At 33.5% G+C, this 26,705-nt stretch overlaps 1 protein-coding gene across 1 annotated transcript in view; it reads left to right on the top strand.

Moving 5' to 3' along the window:
• The window catches only part of CEP128 (centrosomal protein 128), a 112,958-nt gene that overhangs the window by 19,819 nt on the left and 66,434 nt on the right, over positions 1 to 26,705 (top strand). Inside the window, exons 8-14 of the mRNA XM_080619344.1 lie at positions 2,872 to 2,988; positions 10,387 to 10,473; positions 12,011 to 12,085; positions 13,371 to 13,491; positions 15,488 to 15,648; positions 19,080 to 19,430; positions 22,337 to 22,987. Coding sequence (XP_080475470.1) covers positions 2,872 to 2,988; positions 10,387 to 10,473; positions 12,011 to 12,085; positions 13,371 to 13,491; positions 15,488 to 15,648; positions 19,080 to 19,430; positions 22,337 to 22,987 — 1,563 coding nt within the window. The remainder of the gene's footprint in view (positions 1 to 2,871; positions 2,989 to 10,386; positions 10,474 to 12,010; positions 12,086 to 13,370; positions 13,492 to 15,487; positions 15,649 to 19,079; positions 19,431 to 22,336; positions 22,988 to 26,705) is intronic.

Raw genomic sequence — 26,705 nt, 5'->3', positions numbered from 1 at the left:
AAGAAACATCAAGAGTGATGATGATTTGCTTGTAAATACATCACCTTTTCTCAGGAACACCGAAACAATTGGCCTCTTTTGGGAGGGGAAACTACTAACAGTGTGCCAAGAAAGTAGATTCTTGTTTAGCACCTTTTTAACACTAATATTTGTCAACAAGTTAAGCTGCAAGTTTGTAATCAGCAATAGGGGTGTAAGACCCCAGCTTAAAATACTGTGGGGGAAGGCATGTCAAATATTTTGAAATAACCTGGTGCAAATTAGCTAAGAAACTTAAATAATCATCTGAAATTATGTTAAATCCACTATGAATGTTTATGAAAAAAATTATGTTAAATCCATCTGAAATTATGTTAAATCCACTAACAGCTGTTTTGGAATATTCATGAACAACTTTTTTTCTAACTATGAGTTAGTTTCTAACTGTGAGTTAGAAAAAATGTCCCTGGAATATTGAAAATTGACAAATCTTGGAAAGGATAAAATAGATTGATTACAGTTGAAGTTCTGGAAAAAATAAACATCCAGGCGGATACATCAGACAACACAGATTTATCAAGAAAAATTACATTTGTATCATAGAAGTAATTTGCATGAATGAAGCAGTGGTTTTCTATATCTTGATGCATATATTTTTTTATGGTTTTTTTTTAGAAAGAATTTCATATACTGTTCTAGTAAGCTTTTCAGTAAAATGTGGTAAAACTAGCTCGTGAACTGTTAGTGAAGTGAATTTTATGTGGTTTTACTCTTCATCTGGTTTTCTCTGAAATCTTAGTTAATAGTCTAGGTGATGCAATAGAGGGATGCTTCAGGTATGTTGGAAAACAGAACTGAAATCCTGTATCCAGTCCTGGAAGTGGCTTAGAGGATAGAACAGGGTTTTTTTTTTTTTTTTTTTTTTTCTTCTTTGTTTTGTTTTCCTAAGGATTGTGTCTGTAAGTCTGAAATCTCCATGCACCTGGCAAATTTAGTGAATGCATCTTCTTCAGTACCTTGTTAGAAATAAGATAAAGGTTGTATTCTGGAGGGAGGTGAAAGTTAGAGGCAAGGCAAATCACTTCATATCTTGTAGTTAGTAAAAAAGTTATTTTCTCACTCATTCTGCATCAATGACAGCTTGCAGTGTAATCCTAAATTTACAGGAACCTGAAGCTTGCCTACTGCTGCCTCATGTTATGTCACCGACTGGGGGTGTGGTGAACTAGACCTGTGCCAGTGAGGAAGTTACTGACCTCTCTCCTCTTGAATGTTTTCTTTGGGGGTGATGTTACTTTTGGATCTTCTGTCAAATCTAAGTTACACATTTTCTTTATAGCTGTAGTGCTCTCTTGCTTAACTTCACTTGAAAGATGTGTGAGAAGGCTGAGAAAACTTCTGCCTTCAGAAACATGTAGCCAAGAATTTTTTAAAATGTAAAAACATAACTTTCTTTTAGAGATGTATGGAGAAAAGAATGACAGCTATTTCCCAGTTTTCAGCAAAGATGTAACAAGTTTAACGCCAAAGTGCTACTTTCTGTTCCAGCTACATAGTATCATTTTTTTCTGTTAGCTGGAGTATTTTCTAAATTACAGAAGTAACATTGAGGAGTAGTTTTCAAAACAAATACAAATGTCGTGATGTGGTGCTTCTGTTTTGTACATTAGTTTTTAGTAAATTATCCTTGATTATGGCTGCATAGATTTTCATAAATTATACGAAAAAGTGTGTTTTGTTGCTGTACATTTTTTTAGCTTCTCCTGAGGCTTTGAAGAGAAAATACAGAATCCCAAATTTTATGTTGACGATTCATCTAGCTGCACAAACAAGAAATGTTTTCAAGTGAATGTATTCTGTTGTAAAGCAAGACCATTTCATTCTTTAAACCCGATGTACACATGAAGCCCAGACCATAAATGTAACCTTTCTGTTAATGCACAACTGTGTTACTCATGTTAAATTTTTCTGTGCTTATACCTAGTGCTAGTAGGAGTATGCTTAATGGTGAAAGTACAGATTAGAACTTGTCCCCCTCTACATACATCAGGAACTAGTAGTTGAAAAGTGTTTTAAAATCCATATTACCGAATGGTATTTAGATAAAAAGAGGTATTTCTTTCTAGTAGTTGTTTAAAATGAGTAGTTTTAAAGTAGGGAGGAAATAGATACATAAATATTTTCCTTGCTGATCTTCAATGATATAAATTTAACTTGCTGCCCACAAGAGGGTGCTGTCTGCTAGCAGCATGAAATGCAAAAGTAAACTCGTGCTGGTATTGTAGTTTAAGGTTGAATTATTGTGTTTATAATCCAAATTGCTTTAACAAATAATTACTGTTATTTGTATTCCTTTGTATTGACAACATATTGGGAAAAAGTCTTAAAGTGATGTAACTATTTTGTGCTACGACAGCTCTTGTTGTCTACTTTTCACCCACAAATTTCAGATTATGAGAGGCAACCACTGGTCTGTGTGGTCACAGACTGGAGATGTGAAGGAAATGATTTTTCAGGGGTTAATCAGGCCTGGAGAAGCAGAGAAGCTAAGATTTTTGTATTGCAGCTTCAGGTTAGACTGCACCAAGCTTGATATTGAGATATTTAACACTTGAGTAGAACCACCACTGTAGACAAAAATATGCATATACCTAAAGGAGGATATTGCTAGCAAGACAGCAGGTCAGTTCCCTGCTTGAGTAATTTTTGCTATAACTCTGGGTATTTTCTATATCATCTAAATTTTATTTAATAAAATAAGAATTTTAAGAATAAAAATTTCTTCTTTCTGCCCCATACTCTATTTACCTTTTTTTGCCATTGTTATCGTAACGCGTAGTAAAGGACACACTAATTTCCTCCAGGGTGTTTTTTTTTTTTCTCCTTTTGAAGGTATTGGAACGGGTAGAGAGAAGACTTCAGGAGATAGAACAAGAAATGCATACTAAAAGACAGGTTGTAGAAAGGCGCCAGGACCAACTGGGACATATGTCTCTTCAATTGCAAGAGGTATGCAAATGAAAACTGCCTGTGTATTCAGGGGCGAGTTAGGAACCTGCTGCATTTGTGAGCCTGTACCTGTGAAAGTGGTAAAAGTGCTCATATCTTTGACACTTAATTTTAAACTGTATCCATCCAGCTCCGCTTGTTTTAACAACCAGATGATAACAAGTACGGTCTGTGTTCTTCATGATACTGTCTTGTCTATGTTTAGATCTTTTTTGTAACTGGCACAAACATTCTTTAAAAGAACCCATGCCTCCTGCCTTTCCTCAAACTCGAAACAAACAAAAGCAAGTCATTAGCTTGGTTGTCTCAATTAAAACATTTTGTTTTATAAAATACAAACTTTGCTTGCAGTGAGCAGTTTATTTTTAACTTATCTCAACAAGCAATCAAATGCACTGCAGTGGCCAGACAGCTTTTCATTGCTTTTCAAAGTTTTTTTCAACAGTATCTGATGAAGCATAAAATATTGTTTAGGAGACAAATACATATGTTATGAATTAAAATTGGAGACAACTAGTAGCTTTTTTTCTGCTTGCTTTGGTAAATGTATGAAAAATACATCTCTGTTTCTGATGTTACTGTTATTTGGAAAATCTGTGTCTTAACAAAGAGTTACTTTTTATTTTGCCTCCCTGAAGATATGATTTGCAATGTTATCTCTAATTATGTAATAGAGTTAAGAAGAAATGTGCAATTCCTTGTTTTTCACTTTTAATACTAGCAATGGCATACATTTTGGAAGGCAGTTGTTTTACACTGTGCAATGATATTGAGGAACTTCAATTTAGATTGATGTCTTTATTTCATGTAAAGCTAGAAACTACAGAGCAGTCATATTTAAGAAGATGCTTTTTTGATACATATAAAAAGCAATGTTTATCGAAATGCTGGTAGTGCTTCTGCTAGTATTTCAGAAAGAGTTACTGTTTCATTTTTCTCTTTATTGATGTCCTAGTGAGTGAAAAGAACTAGAGTGCTTTATTACAGTTTTCACTGCTCTTTAATATGCCCTCATCCATTTCTAGATTCTTTCTTTGTGCCTTCCATCTGGTGGAGAGCTGCTTAATGAAATGAGTTGGTGTCATGTTTTGTAGTGTTATCTGCAGACTGGAACAATCTTTTTTTTTAATGGATAACAACTTTATCTGTAAAGATTCTGTGACACCATCATGGTTTCCTTTGAAACACATTTGAATTCACTCAATTGAATTTGAGTTTTCTTTCAAAGACTTTCATATGATTGGCTATGTAATCATGAGCCCTCAAGATGGATACCTTTTCTCCTAGAAGCTCATCTTTTAAATTTAATACCTAATGAATATGAAATACTAAGTACGTTCCTGACCTTTCATTCCCCTAAGCTGTCCAGGTGTAAATGAAGATGTTTTAATCTTTTCTTCTGAAAGTTCTGTTTTGTTTTGTGCACATATTTGTAAATTATTTTTCCTGAGGAGCCCCTAGGTTTCTATTTAAAGTACTTGTTTGACACCACTGTTCAAAACATAGTCCTTATTCTCAGTTTGTGGGAAATCTCAACATCTATTAGTCTTCTTGATAAACTTTTACTCTTAGGAGTTTGACCAAGTCAAGGTTCAGAGCTAATCCTGGCTGGGACAGTCTTTTTCCACACACCATACATTCATAGCTGATGCTACATGGAAGAAATGTATGTACTGAGGAATGTATCTAGAAGTAATCTTTATACGATATGAGTGTTCTTAGGGCATGGTGTGTGTGTCTGTAGCTTAAGTTGTTGTATGTTAGAAAGAATGTTGAGTTGTTTTTGTGTACTTTGTAGACCCTAGTGAGAATAAAGTAAATAAATATTTTGCTTCAATTGTTCTTTGGATGAAGCATGTTTCTACATAATTTTTAAGTGCTTTTTAGTTTGTTATTCTGTTTCTTGTCCTTTATAATTTGAATTTTGAGTTAAATGGACTCTTAGCTCTGTCAGCAGCCTCAGTCTTCTGGTGATCATTGCATGGATGTAGTGTTCTATTAACGTCCTTTACTATCCTATATTGTCTCTCCAAGATGCTTCCTGAGTGACATGACTGGAAGGGGGGATAGGGTTTGGACTGAGTTCTGAAATCCTGTCATTTAATATGGCCTAAGTGATTTACAAAGAAATGCTATTTAAATTTTGTGGCTATTTAATGAGACAACTTTTTCGTTACTTTGCCTGTTAATACATTTCAAATCATACAAAGTTAAATTTGACTTTTGGTTTTAACCAGTAATAGCTTTAATTGAGAAATGTTGTGCATTTTAAATATTACTAGTTACTATTTTTAAGGAAAGTGCAGTGCCCATAACTGACCACTACCTGTCAGTATTTTACTATCTTATGAGAATGATTTTCCTAAACCTCAGTTATCAAATTATATGTTTTCAGGGTCTAACTGAGCATGAGGATATATATGCTTGTCTTTCTCTTTTCTGTCTTGTCTTTGTCTGTTGTCTGTCTTTTTTATGATGTGCAAACTTTATATGTGTGCTGCACTATTATTAAAATCACAGGGTGGTTATTAACCAGGATGATATCTAGTTGTATACTCACCATAAAGAAATCTTGTCATATAAATGTTTTCATCTTTAACATCCAAATTTACATTAGTATTTTGATTCCATAGTCTGTATGTGCACCATGTAGGTGGATAAGAATTACTGTCTCTGCGTTTTTATGCATCATTTAACTTAGTGCTTGAACACACCAATACACACAGTTTAAACAGCAATTACTGCAAATTAGAAAATTGCAATTAGCAAACAGAATTTCATGCAAATCATATATCTTCATTTTCTTCTGTATTTCTGATACAAATGTGTTTCTGATTACAAATGAGAACAAATATTCTCATCTTTCTAGGGCTACTGACACATACGTGTGTGTTGCTTTAACAAAATACACGTGTTATGTAAACTAAAGCTATTTTAGATTCTTCTATGCTTTATTTTGAACATAAAGATGCCATTACCTTGTACTGTTTGCATTTATGCATCTGTTTTCTAAAACAAGATCAAGTATCATTCTTAAAAATGGGCTTTTGGATGTTCTGGATGGCTTTACTAATTCTTATGCTTGGCTTCCTGGATTTTCGTGCAATGAGTCTGTGTGTTCATTTAGGTGAACATCTTTATAGAACATTTTGAACCCACGGTCTGTAATGAGGCAGTAACTATAGTTATGTCTTAAGCTAGTAATTTGAATAGGCTGGGAAACATTTTGGTTTTTTCCTTCGTGCAACTGGGTACTTGGATTTTCTCTGCCTCCCACTGTACATACTGTGAAGTGCAAGAGGCTGGTGGACTTTCAATGAGAGTGGTTTAGGCTGACAATCAAAAGGGTTTATGAAAATTCTCTGTTTGCATGTCTTTTATCTCTGATCCTTCTAGACAAACATAAACTTGATCTGTGCTCTGAGCCATCTGGATGTTTTAATGCATCTTTGGTACTTGTTCCTTGGCTCTGTGCTATGCCACCTGTGGCTAATGGTTTCTGTTTTGATTCTCATTTGAATCTGACAGCCTTGGAACATGAGCAAGTTTCATACATATCTGTCACTGAAATATTTAGGCAGTCTGTTTTTAAATGCCTGGCTGCTATATGTAGGTAGGATACTCAAACCCATGCTAGTTGCTAATGTAGCAAGTTAGGGGAAGAATTTTCAGTAAGATGTGGTACATTTGTTGTCTTATTTTTAAATATAGCATGTATTTCTGCCAGTAAGAATATAATTCACTGATCTGTCTCGCTTGAAAATGTAAATTTCAGTTTGTGGGCCATGCATTACTTTCAAATAATCTGGTTTTATTAAAAAACAAAAACAAAAAACCCCAAAACCCAAACAAAAACCAAAACAAAAAAACCCAGACCAAAACCCAAACCAGTTAGTAGGCTTAGTTTGCAGTGAAAGTTATGACTTGCCATTGGAAGATTTTCCTGATTTGGAAAGACTGAGACAGAGGTCTCTAGCAACTATGTTATTATATGTATATTATATATATAACTCTAACTATGTTGTTAGAGGCCTTCACTCAGTTTTCCCCTTATACAAGAAAAAATATGTCTAGCACTGAATAAATAATATTATCTATTTGAAGTTTTGGGGTTCAATGTACTGTATATGGATGAGGTATGTTTTTGCTGGGGTATACCGGGTATATTAGTATTTTAATACAGCCATGTGCTAGTGAACTCTTTAAAAAGACCTCCAAGATTTGCTTTACTGAGTCAAATCAAAAGGGCGTCTTGTCTGTCAGGGACAAGAGCCTGTTTCTGACCACTTAGGCAGGCAGCGTGACTTCTAGCCAGTCCATCCCTGCTACGAAGACCTGTTTACATGGAAGTTGTTTCCTTGTGGCTTCCTCCATGCCTGCCCCTCAAAGGCCTTGTCAGCCTCCTGGCCAACCTGGACATTAATGCTTTTAAAAGGAGGAGCTTGGTGAGAGAATCCTAATGATGGTAAGCTTGTTGCTGTTCCCTGGTGCTTCAGCGTTGCTGGGCAGAACTCTCTTAGGCCTGCTGCTTGGGACCCATCAGGAGCAAGCATATATTTGAATCCTTGTCCTCAGCATCCCCTTCCTAGTTTCCATTTTTGACATTTGACTCCCCCAGCCGCTTCTTTGGAGACAAGAAGTGAACTTAAAGAATCAGTTGGATCTTTACCTAGTATTTTTTTCTTTTAACCCTTCCTTTCACAAGAGAAATTGTACATAGTGAAAGCTTTAGTGGAGACAAAAATGTGGCACAAACCAGTAAGAAAGAATTACTTAAAAAGCAGTAGAAGGAGGAGGGAAAACATAGAATTAATATTTACCTATGCAATTGCTGAATCATCAGTAAAAGCTGATATGGATGACTAGATGTTTCAATTTCTTAATGGCACTTTGATTAATTAACTGATTGCCTACCTAGCACCTACTCGGATAAGATATGTTTCACTGCTGAAGTGGGGCATATGTGGTATATATAATTTATTGTAACATTGCATTCTTTTTAAAGTATTTTAACTCATATATACATGAGTTATTTTTTCTTAAAAATGAAATGGTTATGGCTTATTTTTATAATACACAGAAAATAAAACTGAACATCATATTTATAGTATCAGTGATAGGAAAGACTGCCTTTTTATTTGAAATTACTGCTATTTAATTGCCTAAATATTATTCAGTGATCCTGATAAGTTGAAATAGCATATTTATTTTGGTGGTGGCTTCTGGGGTTTAGGATGTACTACTAATGCGGAGACATACTTTTTGCCTTCAGTAGGGAAATCTTTGAAAATTTTCCTAATTCTAATTCAAGCCCAGTTTTAACATTTTCCTTATGATGCTGACATCTCTAGCAAAATCTGCACATGAAAACATGCCTTTTTATTCCTATATTAATTATTAATTTAGTGCCAAAACTGAAGTTGGCATACAGTTGACTGTATATAACAGAGCTTCTAATTTCACTAGTAAAAATGAAGCTCAATTGCAGTTAGTACTCATCATATATCCCTAGTAGAGTGTTCTGAGCTGGTTGTTTTAGTTGTTTATAGAAACTCTGAAAACTCATGCAATAATGGCATTAGCTGAAGTGATGATCTTGTTTAATTTTTTTTGGTTTGCTTGAATTTTTTTTTTTTTTTTTTTTTTTTTTTTTGGTTCATGTAGCTTACTGGGAGTTTTCCCTATTCTTTTTGAGTAAAATGGGAGTGTGTCAGGTCTGTGTGCAGTGTTGAGTTTAGTAGTTGACGGAAATGACAGATATAAATCTGTACTTAATACCTGGAGAAATATCTTAAATATGTTAAAGTCTTACAGTATTTAATTATGAATCAGTAAGATTAAAATCATGATTCTTTATAGCATAATATTTTCAGTGGCATAGTTATGATAACTATTTTCCACAACCTCAGTTTTTAGTGTAAACTGTTCAAGTAGTCCAAACTATACTGAAACCCTTAATGTTTCCTGAGGTGGTAGAATGTAAGACTGAGATAAGTATGTAAATCTGTTTATTTTCTCCACAGAGCTACTTTTAAAAGCAGAACTTCTAAAACTGGATTCTTGGCTTCACTGAGGCTAATTAATATCTTGCCTTCTTTTTTTGTACAGTGAAATCATTCACCAGTATACAATGAAAACAAAATGTTCAAAAACTGAATGAAATTGCACTAATTATAGGGGCAAAATTCAGAGATATTTAAGGAAATATTATTTTAAAATGTAAAATAAAAATGCTGCTCAGGAAGAACAGACTGAGAAAAAGACGTTTCTATTTTCTGTTATGTGTTTGTTCTGTTGTAGTTTTAGCAAGTAATGGTGGAAGGAATAGATCTACTTGCACTTCACAGTGTTGGATGAAAGTAAAAGGTGAATGCTAAGGTCTCTGATTTGTGGGTAGTGTGAAAACCACTTGGTCATGTTGTGTAGTAGCAAAGCAATATTAACATAGTTACTAAAATTCACAGCAAATTCTCTTAGTATGGTTAGTGACCTCTCCTAGCTGGTGTTTCTGCATGGTATTTAAGATAAGGCAATTACATTGTTATGGCTTGAGATATCCAAGCTTGGGTTGTGTATGTTGCAAACTGTGTCATTAATGTCTGCGATGTGTAATGCATTCCTTTGATAGTGATTGGCTACGTTCTACAAATAGTGTTGGTTTGCAGAAAGAAATGATTTTGAAATTGATATTCAAGACAATTTAAACCAATTTTATTTTTTAAGATGTTTTAGATAATGTGCATAATTGGTTTTAGATACTTTGGGAAAAAGTCCCCATATTTATTTTCTCTCTCTTCCCCACCCCCCAAGTAGGGCACAACAATTTTAGTAACTTTTGATGAGGAGTTTCAGTTTATTCTGTCTAAAACTGCAACAGAACAACAATACTGCTATTCTAAGCATGTGCCCAGATTTGAATGAAAATATTTTTTTCCTTTTTCTGGCTTCCAACACAACCTTATGGTAGTGTTTTCTTCTTACCAATGTGCATTGTATTTAATATTGTGCATATTTTATATTACAGAATATATTCTTTTCATCTGATATGTTTGCAGCTTATCTGTAGAGGATTTCTTGAGGCTTTTAAACCTTCATTTCAAAGTGTTTAGGGTCAGCCTTCAGCATCTGGAGCTCTATACATCGGACGGATGTTAGTGCTAGTTTTGACTTTGTATTTGACCCTGTTCTGTGCATGGGTGTGTTTATGTATGCGTGGACATATATTTATTTTTTCATAATATACATTGGCTTCACATGGAATTATTGGACATAGACAGAAAGCATTTGTCTAGATCTTCTTTCTTAAATACATCAGCAGATTCTTTCATTTTAAGACTTGCAAAGAAGACTTTTGTAACTTTTATCATGAAGTTCACAATATATTTTTCCCCCTTAAAGGCTTTAAGGAATCAAGATGCTAAAGCAGATGAAACGGAAGAACTCATGAGAAATAAACTTGTGAAATATGAAAGTGAAAAGAACCAAGTAAGACTTTAATTTTCTCCTTTCTTGTTTGGTTTTAAGTAAGTGTATAGTGTCATATGTTACAGTAGATGCTTCCTTTTTCAGGGAAACCAGCAGGATGAAACTTTTGTTACTTTTTAATATAACAAGGTTTTGTGGTGGGGTTTTTTTGGTGTGGATTTTTTTTTTTTTTTTTTTTTGCATTAGAGGCACTGTGAATGTAGCAACATGCAATTTTCTTTCTTTCAAAGCTCTTGAGTTACAGTGTGTTACTTCTAACAAGTTTTCCATCCTGCCAGACAGGCAAGTTTATAACTTGGGGATTATCCTTGATTTCTTTCTCTGGCTCGTCTCTGGATTTATACATAGTTTGCTGTTGCTTATTTGCAGCAGCTCAAAGATACATCTTTTCTTTATCCCTACAACTAATGCTAGTTATGCATCATTGTTATTATTAATTATTTTACTGACCTATCTGTTGCCATATTGCTCTCTTCCTGTTCATAGAAAACAAGATTTCTTACATTTGTGTTCTGGCAGGGCAATATTATGCTTTTTCTATCTTGTTTTTTTTCTTTCATAGAGTTTAGCCTTTGTGCCCGTGATTTCAAAGTTATACCCCTTTATGCTAAACCATCTATGTAATGTTTTATTTTACTCTCTCCATTCCATTAATGCTAGTCCTGTTTACTTTGCCCGTTTGCCAGCCTCTCAACATCCTTTTGCGATTGCTATCTCTGCAATAAGAATTTCTGCTGTCAAAAATTCTATTTACTTCCTTCTGGATCTTTGTGATCTTTGAACTATTTATGGTAGAAGTAAGAATTTTTTTTGTAGCTTTTGTTTTCTGCTGTTTTTTATTTATTTTTGTTTGTTTTCCTAAATGATCATCAGTTTGACTATTTCTGCTGTAAATATTTTAAAATTCTCTTAATATTATATTTTTAGGACAAATTCTAATCATATGAAATTCTTGCACTTCAGTTTTTCAGTCTTGTTCCCCGAATAATTCAAATGCATCTTGCACAATGCAAACCCCACAGAATTTACCAGTTACCAGTTCTACCAGTGCATGTTACCTTTAACAATTTTATGAATGAACTGTGTTACAAAAGTGACTTCCAAGTGTTAACACTTGGAAATCACTTAGTTTTGATTTGAATTTGAAAGTATATATTTCAAATCCAGGGACAATGTTTTTGAAGCTTTTTCTTAAGTTTACCTTCCTTTCTTTTAATCCAGTAAAAATTTGCTTTCTCTCTTTTTTGTTTTGGATTATATATATCACTTTGTATCTTCATGTGACATAGAATATGGTACAGAAGTTATAGACTGTGAGTTAAACCCTTTTTTATGCAATTAAATAAATATAGTGGGAATTTAGTACAAATGAAAGCTTGCTTTAAGATTTTTGACAAATAAGAATGTTTTGTAATGTATACCTTGGTTTAGATAGATGCTTATAGTGATTAATTTTTGCCAGAATGAAATAGTTAAAATACACTTTTGTACTATGATGTGCACATTGCTTTTCTTTCTTCATCTTCTGTAATGAAAGCTTGAACAAAAATTGGAACAGTCACAGAAAAAGTTGAATGAATCAGAAGGCAGAAGAGAAGTTCTTTTGCATCAGGTAACTGCTCTGTTGTGGTGAAAATACTGAAGTTTTCATATTAGGCTGTGTCTGAGTCTTTTGCTTAAATCTTCCTATCTCATATTCTGATAGCTTTGTTTTGGAAGGGCAAGAAAGAGATATGTAAAGACAGGTTTAAAGGTCTAAAATACATGGTCTGAGCTCTCAATATGCTTTTTCTGCTTTCCAAATATTTTATATATATATGCCTGTTATATAATAATTATAGTAGTGGTAGTACTTATTGTACTTTTTAAACTCATAATAATATTACAAATAATAATTATTTGTAACTTCCCCTTATAGTATGCTTTTGGAAGCTTCTGTATTAATAATAATTGTTGTGTAAAGTGCACATTCTAATTGATGAGTTTGTATAAACCAGTGATCCAGAAGTATCTGCTGTATTGTATGCTAAAATGTGATAAAAATATAAAAAGAACAAACACCTGAAAAACTGTCTAAACTGTGCTCTAAACAGTATCTGTTGATGTACATATGATTAAATCTGGAAGTTGCAGGAACCTGGATTATAGCTTCAAAATCTTCTTGTTCCTCCTAAACATTTGTAATCCTTCTTTCAGAGGAGCTGGGGGAAAAATTTGAAATAAATAGGGAAGGGGCAATTGGCATACTTACCTGTTGATGTTAGTTGTTTGACTTGTGCATCTAGCAGAAGTTTGACTTGGTTGTATTACTGTTTTGAACTCAACTCGCTGTGCATGGAATACAGAGCTTTATCACATATGGATAATACGAGTTAGAATTATTTTCCTACAAAGCAATTTTAGCATGTCCTTTTTTATTTATTTTCCTGTATGTCATCTTTAAGTGCTAGGCTGTGTATGATAGAAAGGAAAAATGTGAAAAGCACTGGTGTTTCTTAAGGATAAGTACATTGTCTTATTAATGAGCAGAATTTACATAAAGCATATTGCTTATTAAATATGTATAGATATTTTCATTACCAGTGTAAAAAGACAATAGCAACATATAAAATGGCAGCTTTTTGTTTGGTGTAGAGAAGTTAGTGCTCTGCTGTGGTCAGCATAACAAAATATTTCTTTTCATTTTTAATAACCACTTTGTGGCCTATAATTAGGAAGTAATATGTCTTTTTTTTTTACCATCTGCAGTACTCTTGAGATTTATTTAAATACTACTTGTTTATAGTCTTTGTTTGTTTGTTTGTTTGTTTTTCTTTTAGTAGTGTTTAATGGAAGTACACTATTTACTCTTTCATTCTGTTTTAATTAAACATTTGACACTTGTACATGCATTTTAGATAGAGGATCTTCGTTCCCAACTTTTGAGAGCAGAAGAAGACCGTGTAGAGTTACAACATCAAATTTCGCACCGCCTGAGCTACCAGGATGTACAAGATAATGACAGGAGGATCAGAACAGGTTCAACTCTCATATTCTGTACTAGAGGCCTGCAAATTTGTTAGTTAGCCTGGACATGAATTTTGTCTTTGAGTTTCAGTCTAATTATTCTACTGTTTCAACAAAACCAGCCATATAAGTCCCCAGCTTTAAGTTAATAAGTCCTGACACCTGAAAATTAACAAGTGTGAGTTAAAATTTAAGATAAAATACCATGATTTGCATGGTTAAAAAAAATGAAGATTATTAAAGGCAATTTCAGCAAAGTAGTGATTTTACAGAAGAAAGACATGAAATATTTTTAATATTTTCTAATTTTTCTAAAATTTTATGTTTCAGGCCATTTGCAGTTTAAATTCTTCAATCTTGAAAATCATAGCAAATGTAATTTATGTAGTTGGTTAGTAAGACTGATGAACTTCTGGTAAAATTTCTAAGGGATAACAACATGTTCCAGAGAGGTTAAAAAATTTTCCAGTGTGATGCAGTCAGGGCTACTGTTTGCAGTATGTTAGAATTTTAGAATTGGAACAATTATATTTAGAATACTTTAAACAATTCCAAGATGTAATTAATTGCATATTAAATTACCATTTTAGCAAGGTCTTTTCTACATTGTTAGTTACCTATCTATATTTAAACTTTTCAAGGATTATCAGAAGGGCATTAGAGAAAGACTATCTTTTTCTTTATTAACATAAAAATGTATTAGTCAAGATGATAGAGGAAAAGTGGCTCCAGGTCCAGTGTCTCTTTGAATGCTTAATCGATTTGGTTATGACTTATTTGTATATTGTCATACTTAAGGTATTGAATTATCTTTGAAATAGATTATTTAAAATAGGTTATCAAAATAGAAATCTGACTCCCTGTTTTACAAATCCCTGGGATTTGTCTGGGAAATGGCTAGATTTTGTACATGTTGATTTTAATAGTTTTTCTCCAGTCATTTTAATGTATCTACCAGGATGCCAGAGCACGACTCTTCATCACTGACTGTAGTGATAGCACAAATGGTAGTGGTTTAAACTTAAACTGTGAAAGTTCAGGTTAGATATAAGGAAGAAGTTCTTTACTGTGAGGGTGGTGAGGCACTGGAATGGGTTGTCCAAAGAAGCGGTGAATGCTTCGTCCCTGACAGTGTTCAGGGTTGAACAGAACCTTGGGTGACATGGTCTAGTATGAGGTGTCCCTGCCCATGGCAGGAGGGTTGGAACTAGATGAACTTAAGGTCCTTTCCAACCCAAACTGTTCTATGATTCTACATTTCTATCTGCTTAAAAGTAAATTTATTTGAAACAATATTCATTTCATGTTAATGAAAGAGTGTTTTAATTTTTCCATTTGTATTATAATTATAAACTGTTATAAAAATATAAAGAAAACAAGAGCAATGTAATGGACCTATTTAGAGATACGCATATATCTATATAATTTATGCAGTTGTTTTTCTTCTTATTGTGTTATTTCTGTTTCTTCAAAGATGCATGGGAAGAATACAAATGGAGATTTTCTTTGCCTCCAGTAGTTGTTTATGACTACAGACCTTTGAAATTCTGCTTGGGGAAATGTATAGCTTACTTCCATCAAGAACTTCTATTGTAGGATTCAGACATAAAATTCACAAGTAGTGTGATTTCCAAAGCAGGAGGTATTACTCTGGTGGGATAAAATCTTAGCCTTGAAGTTTGTAGCCAAGTTTCATTTACACCATTGTTTCTTCCATCTGATTCTATTTTATTTGGTTTTGTTGGGGTATTTTGTTTTAATAAAAAAAAAAAAGAAAAAAAGGAGGGGAAACCCCTATAAAATGACTGTTAAACTGGAAATACTGTCTCATTCAGTAAAATGTTATGATACAAGTATAGCCATTTTTCGCAGATACTTCGTTCAAAATCAATAGTTGTAGAATAGTCTCAGGTAAAGAAGGCTGCCAAAAGAGACATGGAAAAAAAAATAATATACCACAAGTCAGTGTTTCTACGGAGTTTACTGTTCTGGTGTTGCTCTTTTATAGTAGCTGAAAGATATGAGAGAGAGAAGCAGGAACTGGAGAAACATATTTTGGATCTTAAAGCAAAGTTGAGTCATAATGCTGTAATGTCAGAGATAGAAGAACTAAAGAGATGCATAGAGCGTAAGGACAAGGAGAAAGCACAGCTTGTAATGCACATACAGGTAAGTTGTTTTTTCTGTTTGTTTTTGGTTTTTGTTGTGGGGTTTTTTTTCCTTGTTGGTTTTTTTTTTTTTTTTTTAATAATTTCTCATATGTTTAAGGTAGGTGATATGCCATATTAGGGAATAACCTTTAAAATTTAGAGTGACTGCCATGTTCTTCATGGATTATTCTATAAATAACTTTGAAAATTGATTGGCATTTGTAGAGTTTTTTCTTTCCAATCTTTTAAATAAACCAAAAAACGTATTTGCTGTTGCCCATGAATTCTTGGTTTGGATTGCTTCTCTTTCCCATGTACAAAGAAAAGATGATTTAATTTTATCAGCAGTTACCTTTAATAGTGGTTTCTGGAGTTACTTTTATAAGTTAGTATTTACTTCCTCATTTCTCATTCATCATGTTTCAGAACTAAGGTTTAACTTTCTGGGATACTTAAACGAACTGGGATACCTTATTCTATGAGCTAGTATAGTAATTAAGAAAAACAGGTCATAACTCCTCTTTTTTAGCAATTAGAGGGAACATAATGATTACATTAATAAGTGTTAGTATTCTTATTTATGGTAAACACATACTTATTTAAAGTGATTCTCTGTGAAAAGAGTAACAGCAGCCTGACATTGGAATTTTAGAAGACTTTTATCTTGAATACAGAATGAAATATAAGGAGGTAGTAACCTTCTTATTTGATACAGTGGACTTCTGTGCTTCTTGTTTAGATTTGTCATTGGTAGTAAGATCCCTGAAAAGTAACTGCTTTCTACTGTCTTTCAGTACTGTAAGGAGAAGTAAGGATATTTTCAAAACCTTATGTGGGATTTCAGTAGTCAAGTATTTAACATTTGTTGTACTTGTATTGGGGCATTCGGTAAGCCGGGGAGGTCTGTATTTTATGTTTATTTTTCTAGTGAAGGTAACTTTATTTGAAATGGCATTGCATTACTTGTCGAATTCAAAAGTAGGATTTTTTTTTGTCTTTTCATAAATTTACAGGAACATGCTATGCAATTTACATCTGCTGTTTTCACTTGTCAACTTCTGTGCCAATTTAAATTGAACTAATACAACAAATTATGTTCGGAAAAAACTGAAGTCTCAAAATAAGTTCCTATGTGCTTTATGAAATTGGTTCATTGAACAGGTTTAAAAAGACCTACGGTGCTTCTATAGAGGATAAGGCAAGCAGAACTCATTTCCTGATGCCCACCAGCATTTGTGTTCTAGCTGACCAGTGCAACTCCAGACTAATCTGAAACAATGCTAGTTTTTTAGTTTTGTGGGACCTGAGAAATGCCAATTACTTTGGTGGCAGGAGATAATTGGATAAAAACTTTTCTTAAAACTTTTGCTTGTAGAACATACTTTCTTGAGGGTCAGAATGACATTCTGATACTTATTTCCTGCTCTCGGAAATACTTCTTCTGAAAGACTTCTCAGTTGGGGTTATTGCCATTGCTCCAAGTTTGAAATCTTTGACTTCCCTGATTATCTCAACAGAAAACACTTTGTACTTCTTATCTGCTTCCCACTGCCATTCTTCTACAGAGGAAGTAACAGGAAAATAGCTAGTGTGTTTTTGTTTTGATGAGACATCAAGGAATGCAAGGATGTGAATTTCTAAACTTAGGTACTAAGAAAGCATTTTGTCAAGCCTGTTCTAACAGCTGCTCCTATCAGATAGTCTGATTCCCAGTTGGAAGTGACCAGTCATGTTTGACTGAAGTGTAATTTATCTTTAGTTAGTGGGAAGTAACTTTGCTTGCCTCTGGTGTACATGTGATATTAGAAATTTCCTTTGATTTATTTAAATGTCATTGTTCAACATTTTGAGTTGTGTGGTATATTTAGTCCATGACAGTTGCCATAAACGCACAATATGATGTAAAATGGAAAGGATGAAAAAGATTATAATCACATTCTTAAACTCATGTTTAGAAGTGAGTTCAATTTTAAATTATATTTTAAATTTAATAGAGAGAATTTTTATTTCAGTTGCTGTAGCACCTGGGCATGCTTCTGTAAGATCTTGCAAATGTATGCAGCTATCTTAAATATATTTTTCCGCCTGGAACTATATAGATATGGGGCTGTTAGGCTGACTGTTATGACCTGACTGTTAGGCTAAGAAATAAATAAAGTACACACATTGTGAGATGCAATACTCTAGTGTTTTCATAAGCATTTTTAGACTCTTATACTTGTAAAATTGTTAGAATGAGAAGTAATTAGTAAATCAAATTAGGTCGAAGTAGTCTTACAATATTGTCCACTAGAGTGTAACAGCAGACAGTCAGTTTACTAAAATACTTCAAATTTTCTGGTGGAAAGTTACTGATTTGCTTATTTAAGATGAGAATTCTTCAGTAATGTAAGTCTTTCAGTCTTATGAAGATTAAGATCTTATCCTCATTAAAATTACTTTTGTGGCTTTTCATCCTCAAATGATGAAAATGTTAGCCAGTTTATTCATTATATGAGTCAAGATATCTGAAGATCAATAATTAATAACACTTTTCTGAAAGTAAAGATATATTCTTACAAAATAAGAGAAATCAATACCTTTGCAGACCCGCCTAGTTGAAGACTAGATGCTTACTGCAGTGGGGGTTGGACTAGATGACCTTTGAAGGTCCCTTCCAACCCAAACTGTTCTATGATTAATGAAAATACCGAACAGTATGAAAACAGTATAAGTAGGCCCAAAATACAGAATACTAATATGAAGTTCTGTGTGATGATCTTAATAAAATTCAGTTTTGTGAGTGAAGCCTCAGTAACTGGTTTCTGAATATGCTCTTGCAGAAGGTATATGGAAAACATTTTTCCTGACTTGCTTGTGAGACTGTCCTGGCAAATACCAGATTTGAGATGAGCAGCACTTATTATTAATAAAATGTGTGGTTTCAATTTAATTCAATATTGAAAGGCCAGCTAATGTTGGCTGTAATATGCTTGCTACATTTTCAAATGTCTTTGCACTTTGTTCTAGAAACATCTACTGTCTGTGGTGAATGCTGTTCTTTCCTTGCCAATTATCTGTTTCTTCTCAAGTGTTTAAGTTCATCTCTTCACATCTTATTATTTTCTTTAGTCCATATTTGTTTAGTGTGTAATATATGAGAATCCTGGTCAATGATTCCTTCTCAAACTTAAAATATAAAAACTAAGAAGAACAAGCAGATGAGGAACAAATACAGAAAGTATAAATGGTATAGAGTAACCACGTATGTTATATCTTTGTTGAAATTCTTGACCATTGCAGAGGGGGAGATTCTGTGGGCTTACAGCATTTTCGTGGTAGTAGTCAAAAGGATCTTTTATGCTGTTCCTATTTTAGATAGAAATGCTATTTAATGTTGCTGTATGTTGTTTGGTAAGATTTCATACTGTATAGAGTTGGAATTTTCATATTCTACTATGATGATTCCAGGAGTTAACATCTGACCTGGAAAACAGGGAGAAGCAGCAGGAAAAAATTCTGGACCAGCTAAAGGAGATACAGAGTTGCTACAAGGCTTGTGAGGATGGCCGTAGACAGACTGAACTCCAGACTGCTGAATTAGCTCAGCAGGTGGAAGAGAGTACCAAAGAAGCAGAACGGTACTTCTCTGAATTCAAGCAAGCAGAGGCACTCAGGCTGGAGGCTGAGAAAAAAAGAGAAGATCTGAAAGTGAGAGCACAGGAAACTATCCGCCAATGGAAGCTGAAATATAAGAAACTGGATCATGAGGTGGAAAAACAAAATGAAACCATCAACCAACTGATGGACAAGAACAGCCAGGTAAGATTGGCTGGGGGGGGTGTGTGGTTGTACTGTTTCTTTTTTTTTTTTTTTTAGGAATGAAGATAAGGATTAGGTTATGCAAACTGTGATTTAAACCACTTTTCACCTGAAGTCCTGCATCAAATTTCCTGGTGAGCTACAAAACGGCTAATAGGTGGCAGTATTTTTTAGATATTAGAGAGTTTTGCATTTGCTTCTTTATCCAGTATATATTCCAAGCTCTTCACTTAATCAAAGCTTTCTTCTTGCAAAGAAAAAGTTTCTCTACGAATGTTGCTTTTACTTTATCTTTTCATTTAACACTTAAGGTAGCTTAGCTTGTTTTTAGTTAATTTTAAAGGAAATAATGTGATGTTATTTAAAAAAAAATCACATGAAGTAATAACTCATGTTCAAGTTGTGCATTGTCTTATGTAGTGAACGGTGGTCACATCTTGGAAAGTGTTTACTTTCATCATGTATGTCAGATTACTAGCAGACTGTAATGCTATGTGCTACTACTGTATTATTAATTTTCTATATTTGAAGCCACAATGTGTTTAATACTGAATTGAAATTAATAAACTCTACCAGATCTAAGCTGTGATTCCTGGGCCTGCTATTTCTCTCCTGAACTGCCTATCATATTCCTTATTCTTTATTATTTGCTCTATCCATGCTCCAACAATTGATTCCATAGTAATCATGTATTGATTAGTCCTAGCAGTTGTCTGAGGAAGTAAGGTTTGCAAACATTTCAGAAGTTAGTCATCTCTTACCTAGGCAAATGGAGGTGTTGAGGAAAGGAAGAAAACCTGAATCATTTAGAAATCATATGTGTGTCTCAGAAAAATAAGAAGCAAAAAGTAGAGGAGAGAAAGTTGCGAATAATAAGCAGAAGGAGCCCCAAAAGGTTCTGAAATCACTCTTTGTGTAAATCCATGGACAGGTCTTTATAATGGCAATTAATAGAGCTATCCACATTGAAATTTTCTTTGTCACATAAGAGTCTTTGACATGGATTTTACCTCTTTTTATGTGACAAAGGCATAAAAATGCCAAATGTAGTCACTTTGGTTTAAGCTCCATTTAAGAAATGCTGTCAGTATTTGTTCTTATTTTTAAAATCATCAAGCATCCTGCAAACAATTTGAGGTAAGCATCACTCCTGAAGAAAATCTATTAGCGGATATGTTATATCAAATAAAATGTGTGTCATTGTGGAAGAGAAAAAAATATAAACAGTATTTCATGTTCTCAATACAAAGTTGTAGACAGTTTTCATATGAGGATATAATCAATCTAAATGCAACATTCGTGATAAGCATCAGGGAAGTAGATGAGCATAATTTAACCAGCTTTGAAATATACAGACAATTAACATCTGAGACAAAAAGTTATAAAAATGAAGAGAAAGGAGAAATGGCAGTCTGTTGTCTTTGCTTTCTGTTATAGGACTTTAAAGGGTTAATAGTAAATTTTCAAAAGTGGATTACGGTCATAACTTGCAATTTTGAGATGTTCTAAATTGTTGCAGACAATGGGTGGGCTATAGAAAGACTGTTTAGATTTCATTCTTTTGGAGTTACTGGTGTAATTTGGCTGAAGTCTTGCTTACGTGGTTATCCTTGATGTTGGTTGACAGTAGAATCTCTACCATCTTGTGTCTTTGGAATGTATTTTTTTCCAAGTATGTTATGTAGAAAACATGCTTACAATCAAAGTCAAACACTGATTTATTTTTTTTTTTTTTTCCTCTTCAAGAAAAAAGGCACAATGGTCATTACCTCATCACCTTGATTTATTATTTTTGTATTTTGTTTTCCATTGCTTATTCTTGATGTAATTATAAATGGGTTTATTGTTTTTTTTTTAACCTGCAAACTGTTAATTTTCTTTTTTCTGAATTATTTCAAGTAATCTTGCTATAAGAAATGTGTACTGGTTTTGGAATTCGTGGAAATAATAAAATTCAGAATAAAATTTATTTAAGCTGGTTCAAAGAATCCAGTAGCTTGTGATATATATCAGGAAATCCAATGTTGAGCATTTTATAATTTTTTCCTGTAGCAGAAGTTGTGTGTGACTTATGATAGCGGTACCATGAATTTCTTCTTATTTTAAACAATGTTAAAACAAATTAAATATAACTTGAGATAAGTAAGAATCCAGAATGGTGTGTGTAACATGAGTTTAATGAAATACAGTATTTAGTAACACACATGTATTTGCAGTGCAATTTTTTCCCTATAATTTAGCACATTTTCGAGGATTTTTTTAAACTTGAAATACATCAGTGCTGGGGAAGAAAACTGCAGCCCTTAGGCCCCTTAGGAAAACAGTGGAATTTTTTATTAAATGTGGCTGATTTTTTAAGATGAAGTCTTCATTTCTTGGCTTTGATGCATGAGCGAACCAGGCTTTTAACCGCTGCTCATTCATCTACTGTGTGCAGATTCCAAAAAAAAAAAAATTAATATACTTCATATGTAATATTTTAGAAAAAATAAATGGAAAAAGTCAGCCTATGAAATGGACCTATAGGTAAGGTCTGTGTGACCATTATTCATCCCTGTATTCTGCTGCATTACTGTATTGCCTCATTTCCTTCATCTTGCTCTTTGGAGGGACCAGCAAAGAAACACATCTGAGTTTGCAAAGAGGGTAAGAAAAGCAGAGGATTATCCAAAACTATCCCTGCTTGGGAGGCTAAATTGTGTCAGGACAAGTATATGTTTGATGTCACAAATGTTCTGTGTCTAAACACCGAATACATTTGAACTGAATTCAAAACAAGCAAAATTTCTGTGTTTTTAACAGAACAAAGTATGCTAATTGTTCATTAGACATTAACATGTCTAAGGACATCCAGTAATTTTCTTTCATTAGCTTAGGTTGCACTGGATTTTTTTCTTGTTTCCTAGGCCCTCAAAGAAAAGGATGACCTCAGAAGTCAACTTCTCTCTGCTATACACCAAATAGAAAACCTTCAGAAAGAGCTGAATGATGTGCTTACAAAGAGAGCCCACCAGGAAGAACTCCTCCACTGCAAAGAGGCAGAACTGAATGAAATGAAGTCTCACCAGGTATCTCTTGAAGAAGAGATGAAAGAGGTTCAAGGTACTGTAAATAAACTGGAGAATGAGTTGAAAAAGCAAGTCTTACTACAAAATCAAATACAAACTGAAAAGGAACACTTGGAGACAGAACTTGCAACTAGTAACTTGATCCGTAAAAAAGACCAAGAAAGACTCTTAGAAGTGCAAGCAGATGTAACAAACCTAAGCTCTGTACATGTGGAACTAACAAATAGAATAGCAGAAGAGGAGAAAGTCAAAAAAGAATTACGTAAGAGCCTCTCAGATCTCCAGAAACAGCAGGAATCTAAGAATGAAGAGATGACTTCAGCTAACAGGCAGCTGAAGATGGAAAGAGAAGTTCACCAACAGGAGCTGGCAGATCTTCAATCAGAATTACAAAATGCTAAAATCAAACATGAACGAAACATTCAAGAGCTCACGAAACTCCTTAAACAAGAAAAGGGTGATGCAGAGGCTCAGATTAGAATGCTAAAGGTACTTTATTCTGAAAAGGCTTCCGCTCTCCCCCCTATTGAATGATGAAGGTAGTACAACTTGGGCTTTAAAACATTTAACACAAATTTTATTGCAGGTCATTATAAAGGTTTAAAGTTCAGGGTAAAAAAAGTTTAACAGTAACAGTTTTAGGTGAAGAGCTTTTCTTACTTCAAAAGTAGTGAAATAGGTATATTTATGATCAGAACAGGAGGAGATATATGAGGCTGTAGTGTTTTAATATGATTTGATCCTTTCTTTAGTTCTTACTTTTACAATTATTGTCATGGCTCTATTAAAAATCTTTCATGTTTCAGGAATGATGCATTTTTGTAAATCTTTAAAATGACTTTTTCTGCATCATGCAATTCGTCTGGTAACACTTTCAGAATGCCAAGTGATAATGTGTAACATTTGCTAAGGTTAATTTTGAAAGTTCTGTTTCAAGGAATTTTTAGAATTTCTAATTTCTGTACTGTTTCTCAGAAAAGTGGCTATGTTCAAATAGTAAATGATGAAATATAGCATTTTATTTAGGAATACACAAGTTAATGGCTTTAGTTTACATCAGCTGCTCCTTATTCAAGGCTATTGCATTGAAAAGAAATAGAGAGTTTTAGTGGCTTTAACTGGTAGAATACAATTGAAAAGTTAAGTTGAAGTGGTCTAAAATGTACAATTAACTGTCAACAGTTGAATGCACTATACATTGCACTTCTATTGAAGCAGTTTTTATTACATGGTTAAATATATATGCAAGATTATTACTAGGACATACGAAATACTATTTTGTATATTTATATTAATGGAGGCAGCAGTTTTCCAGATAGGTTGTAAATTACTGACATATTTTGAGTATGCTTTTGAAGCACTATAAATACACTTTCCACCTGGTCCCATCAAAATAAAATTTGCTCATGTCAAAATTCTACCAATTTAATCATAAAAAAGCTATAAAATCCTTGATCAAAGCTTAAGTGATTTATGATTTACTTCGTTGTAAGTAATTTAAACATGTTTATTTCCCTTCTCACAAATATGCAGCTAGTTATAAATTCATATTTTCCTCTTTTTTGCAGTTATGAATTGATGTTACTTAGAAAAGTATGGTTAATTATTTAGTATATGATTTATGATAATAACTGACAATAATTCTCAAGATCTTGCTAACACAGAAAGTATCTAATGGAGATAGCAATAAAAATCTGGAGTGTTGTTAGTGGAAGGATCATTAAAATCAAAATATTTTGACAGCAGTGCTTAACACTGGGGACTTAATTTGTGGCGTGTCTTGTTATTTCAGTGATCTTTCAAAATATGTGTTTTTTCTTTGACAATGACATAGAAATTAAAAATATACATTTAATGTTAAGGGGCGAGAAGGAAAGTGTATTCTGGATGGCAGTAATCAAATAATGAGTTGATCATACCATATGTTCCTTTTCTACTGAAACCTTTTCTTACCACCAATCTTGTGGTAAGGTCCTTGATATTGGTACTGATTGTTATATCTGAACAGAATATTTAAAAAATTAACTGCTTTCTTTTATTTCCAGTGCCATGAATTCCCAGAATCCTTAATCTACACACAGTTTCTTTACAGCACTGTGTCTCTGAAACAGATAACAGGGGGCTTGAGGGAGATGGATTTTGTAAAATAATAGGGTGGGCTTCTTTCTTTAGAAGTACACAGAATGATAATGACAACACTGTCTTGCTTCAGAGACTATATGTGCTGTAAAATAAATAATCATATCTATCTGTAGGAAGACCTGATGAGAAGATGTCACCATGCAGATGATTTGGTTACTTTTTGTCTGAAGTCATCATTACATCGCAGTTGGGTTTTCACTTTTATGGACATAGTTTTTCTTCCAAATTACAGTAAAACTTAGCATGCCTTTTATCTAATTGTATTTAAGTGTTGTGGTTTTAGGGTGGAATTTAGGGAAATCCAATGGAAGAGTTTTTTGTTGGGTGTGTTGTTTGTTTTTTTTTTTCCCCAATTCTAATTTTCTCTTACTGTTGCAGTACTAATCTTGACCTTATTTATGTCTCACCCTTGTCCCACCTTTGTAACTGCTTTTGGGAAAGAATATACATAACCCTGTCCAGAGGTTATTAATGTTAAAGTCTTAAAAATGAAAGTCGGTTGGGAGAGACTTGGAGAGTACAGGAAAATTTAGCTCAAGACCCAAAGCCTTAAACTTAACTAGAGGAGGAATTTTGAGTTACTTTCAGGAAATCAAGGGTGCAGAGACCTGTGTTTACAGGACCAACTGCTGCCTAGGTTGTAAAAAGAAGTGACTTGATCCTCATTGTTCTTCCCTCTCTTGCCTCCTCTGTATGATACTTTCTGCTTCTTGTCTGGCTTTCTGTAGTGCTGCACTGGATTGAAAAATTAGCAGGTAGTTAAGGATTTTTTGAGATAGTAGAGGAGGTACCATAAGAATGTTCTATGTTGCAGTAGAACTGGAAAAGAACATAGAATTTTGTGTAATGTGTAAGTCTTGAGAAGGATCTTACTGTCTCAGTACTGAGATTCTGGTGCTTAAGCTTTTAATTCCATTTCTGGTAGAATATTCTGATGGATTCCCAACCAATGTCTTTATGATGTCTTTTTTTATTATTTGAAATGTTAGATAAACTAGCCATAGGAAATTAAGTGGTTTGCTTAGTGTTCCCCAGTCAGCTATGTGTTTAGAAGCTCTGAATTTGTCCCTTATTTTGCTATGTATCCTCATTTGCTTTAAAAACACCCTTGTTCTCTTAGAATAATGAAATACAATATGTCCTTGTGCCTGATAACGCTTTCAAATATTAATCTTTAATGTAAAATTTTGTAGAGGTATGTATCTTGATACATAAAATTGTGTATGTATACGTATTCTTTTCTTCTATACATATACCAGGTGGGTATAGTTATTTTTTTCCTGAAGATTATCAAATGTGGAATATGTGTTCAATAAAGATTAATCAAATTAAGATTAATTAAATTATCAATTAAATTATGATCAAATAAATTATGGATCTGCTTGTCCATATCAGAAATTAATAAAAGTTATCTTCATTGTGTCTCAAAGGTAATATAAGTGAGGAATTTGTTTTTTGGATTGTCTCCATCTGCATAGACATTATAATGCAATTAGCTTTAGTAGGAACTGAAAAGTCGATTTTGTAAGCATATTCATAGAAAATGTTTTAGGCATTGCAGGCTTATCTTTGTGTTCATAAGTCTTTGTGGACTTAGGACACTAAAGTTCTTTCTCAAAATTGTCCTTCAGAGGAGTTTTTGTACTTTGTTGGCTCTGGTGTCTAAACTGACTCACATAACTTCTCCCTTTACCCTTCTTCCCCGTAAAAGTTATATTTGTACTGTAATTGGGAGAATGGAATTTCTGCTTTTCCTCAGGAAGGATTTTACTCTGCAGGCAAATTTTTGTGTGTACCTGTATCCCACAATTCATCAAATATGAAGCTGCTTTTGAGTAATATGTGTGTAATTTCCTTCTTTGTATTTGTTTTTTTTTTTTCATTTTCTAGATATTCTAGAGAATCTGTCAATTTTAATCAGTTATCTTTTCCACTGGAAGTCAATATACTTGATTCACTCACCTAGTTAGAAATTTCAAGGCACTTAAATGTTGTTCTTCATTTTTCTCTGCAGTGTTTTCATGAATAGCATGAAACCCAGTTCTAGAAATAAAAATACCAAATC

Source organism: Psittacula echo (assembly GCF_963264785.1).
Source record: "Psittacula echo genome assembly, chromosome: 5".
NCBI classification, from domain to species: domain Eukaryota; kingdom Metazoa; phylum Chordata; class Aves; order Psittaciformes; family Psittacidae; genus Psittacula; species Psittacula echo.
Note: the sequence above shows the minus strand (reverse complement) of the source record. Positions and strands in the feature narration are given on the sequence as shown.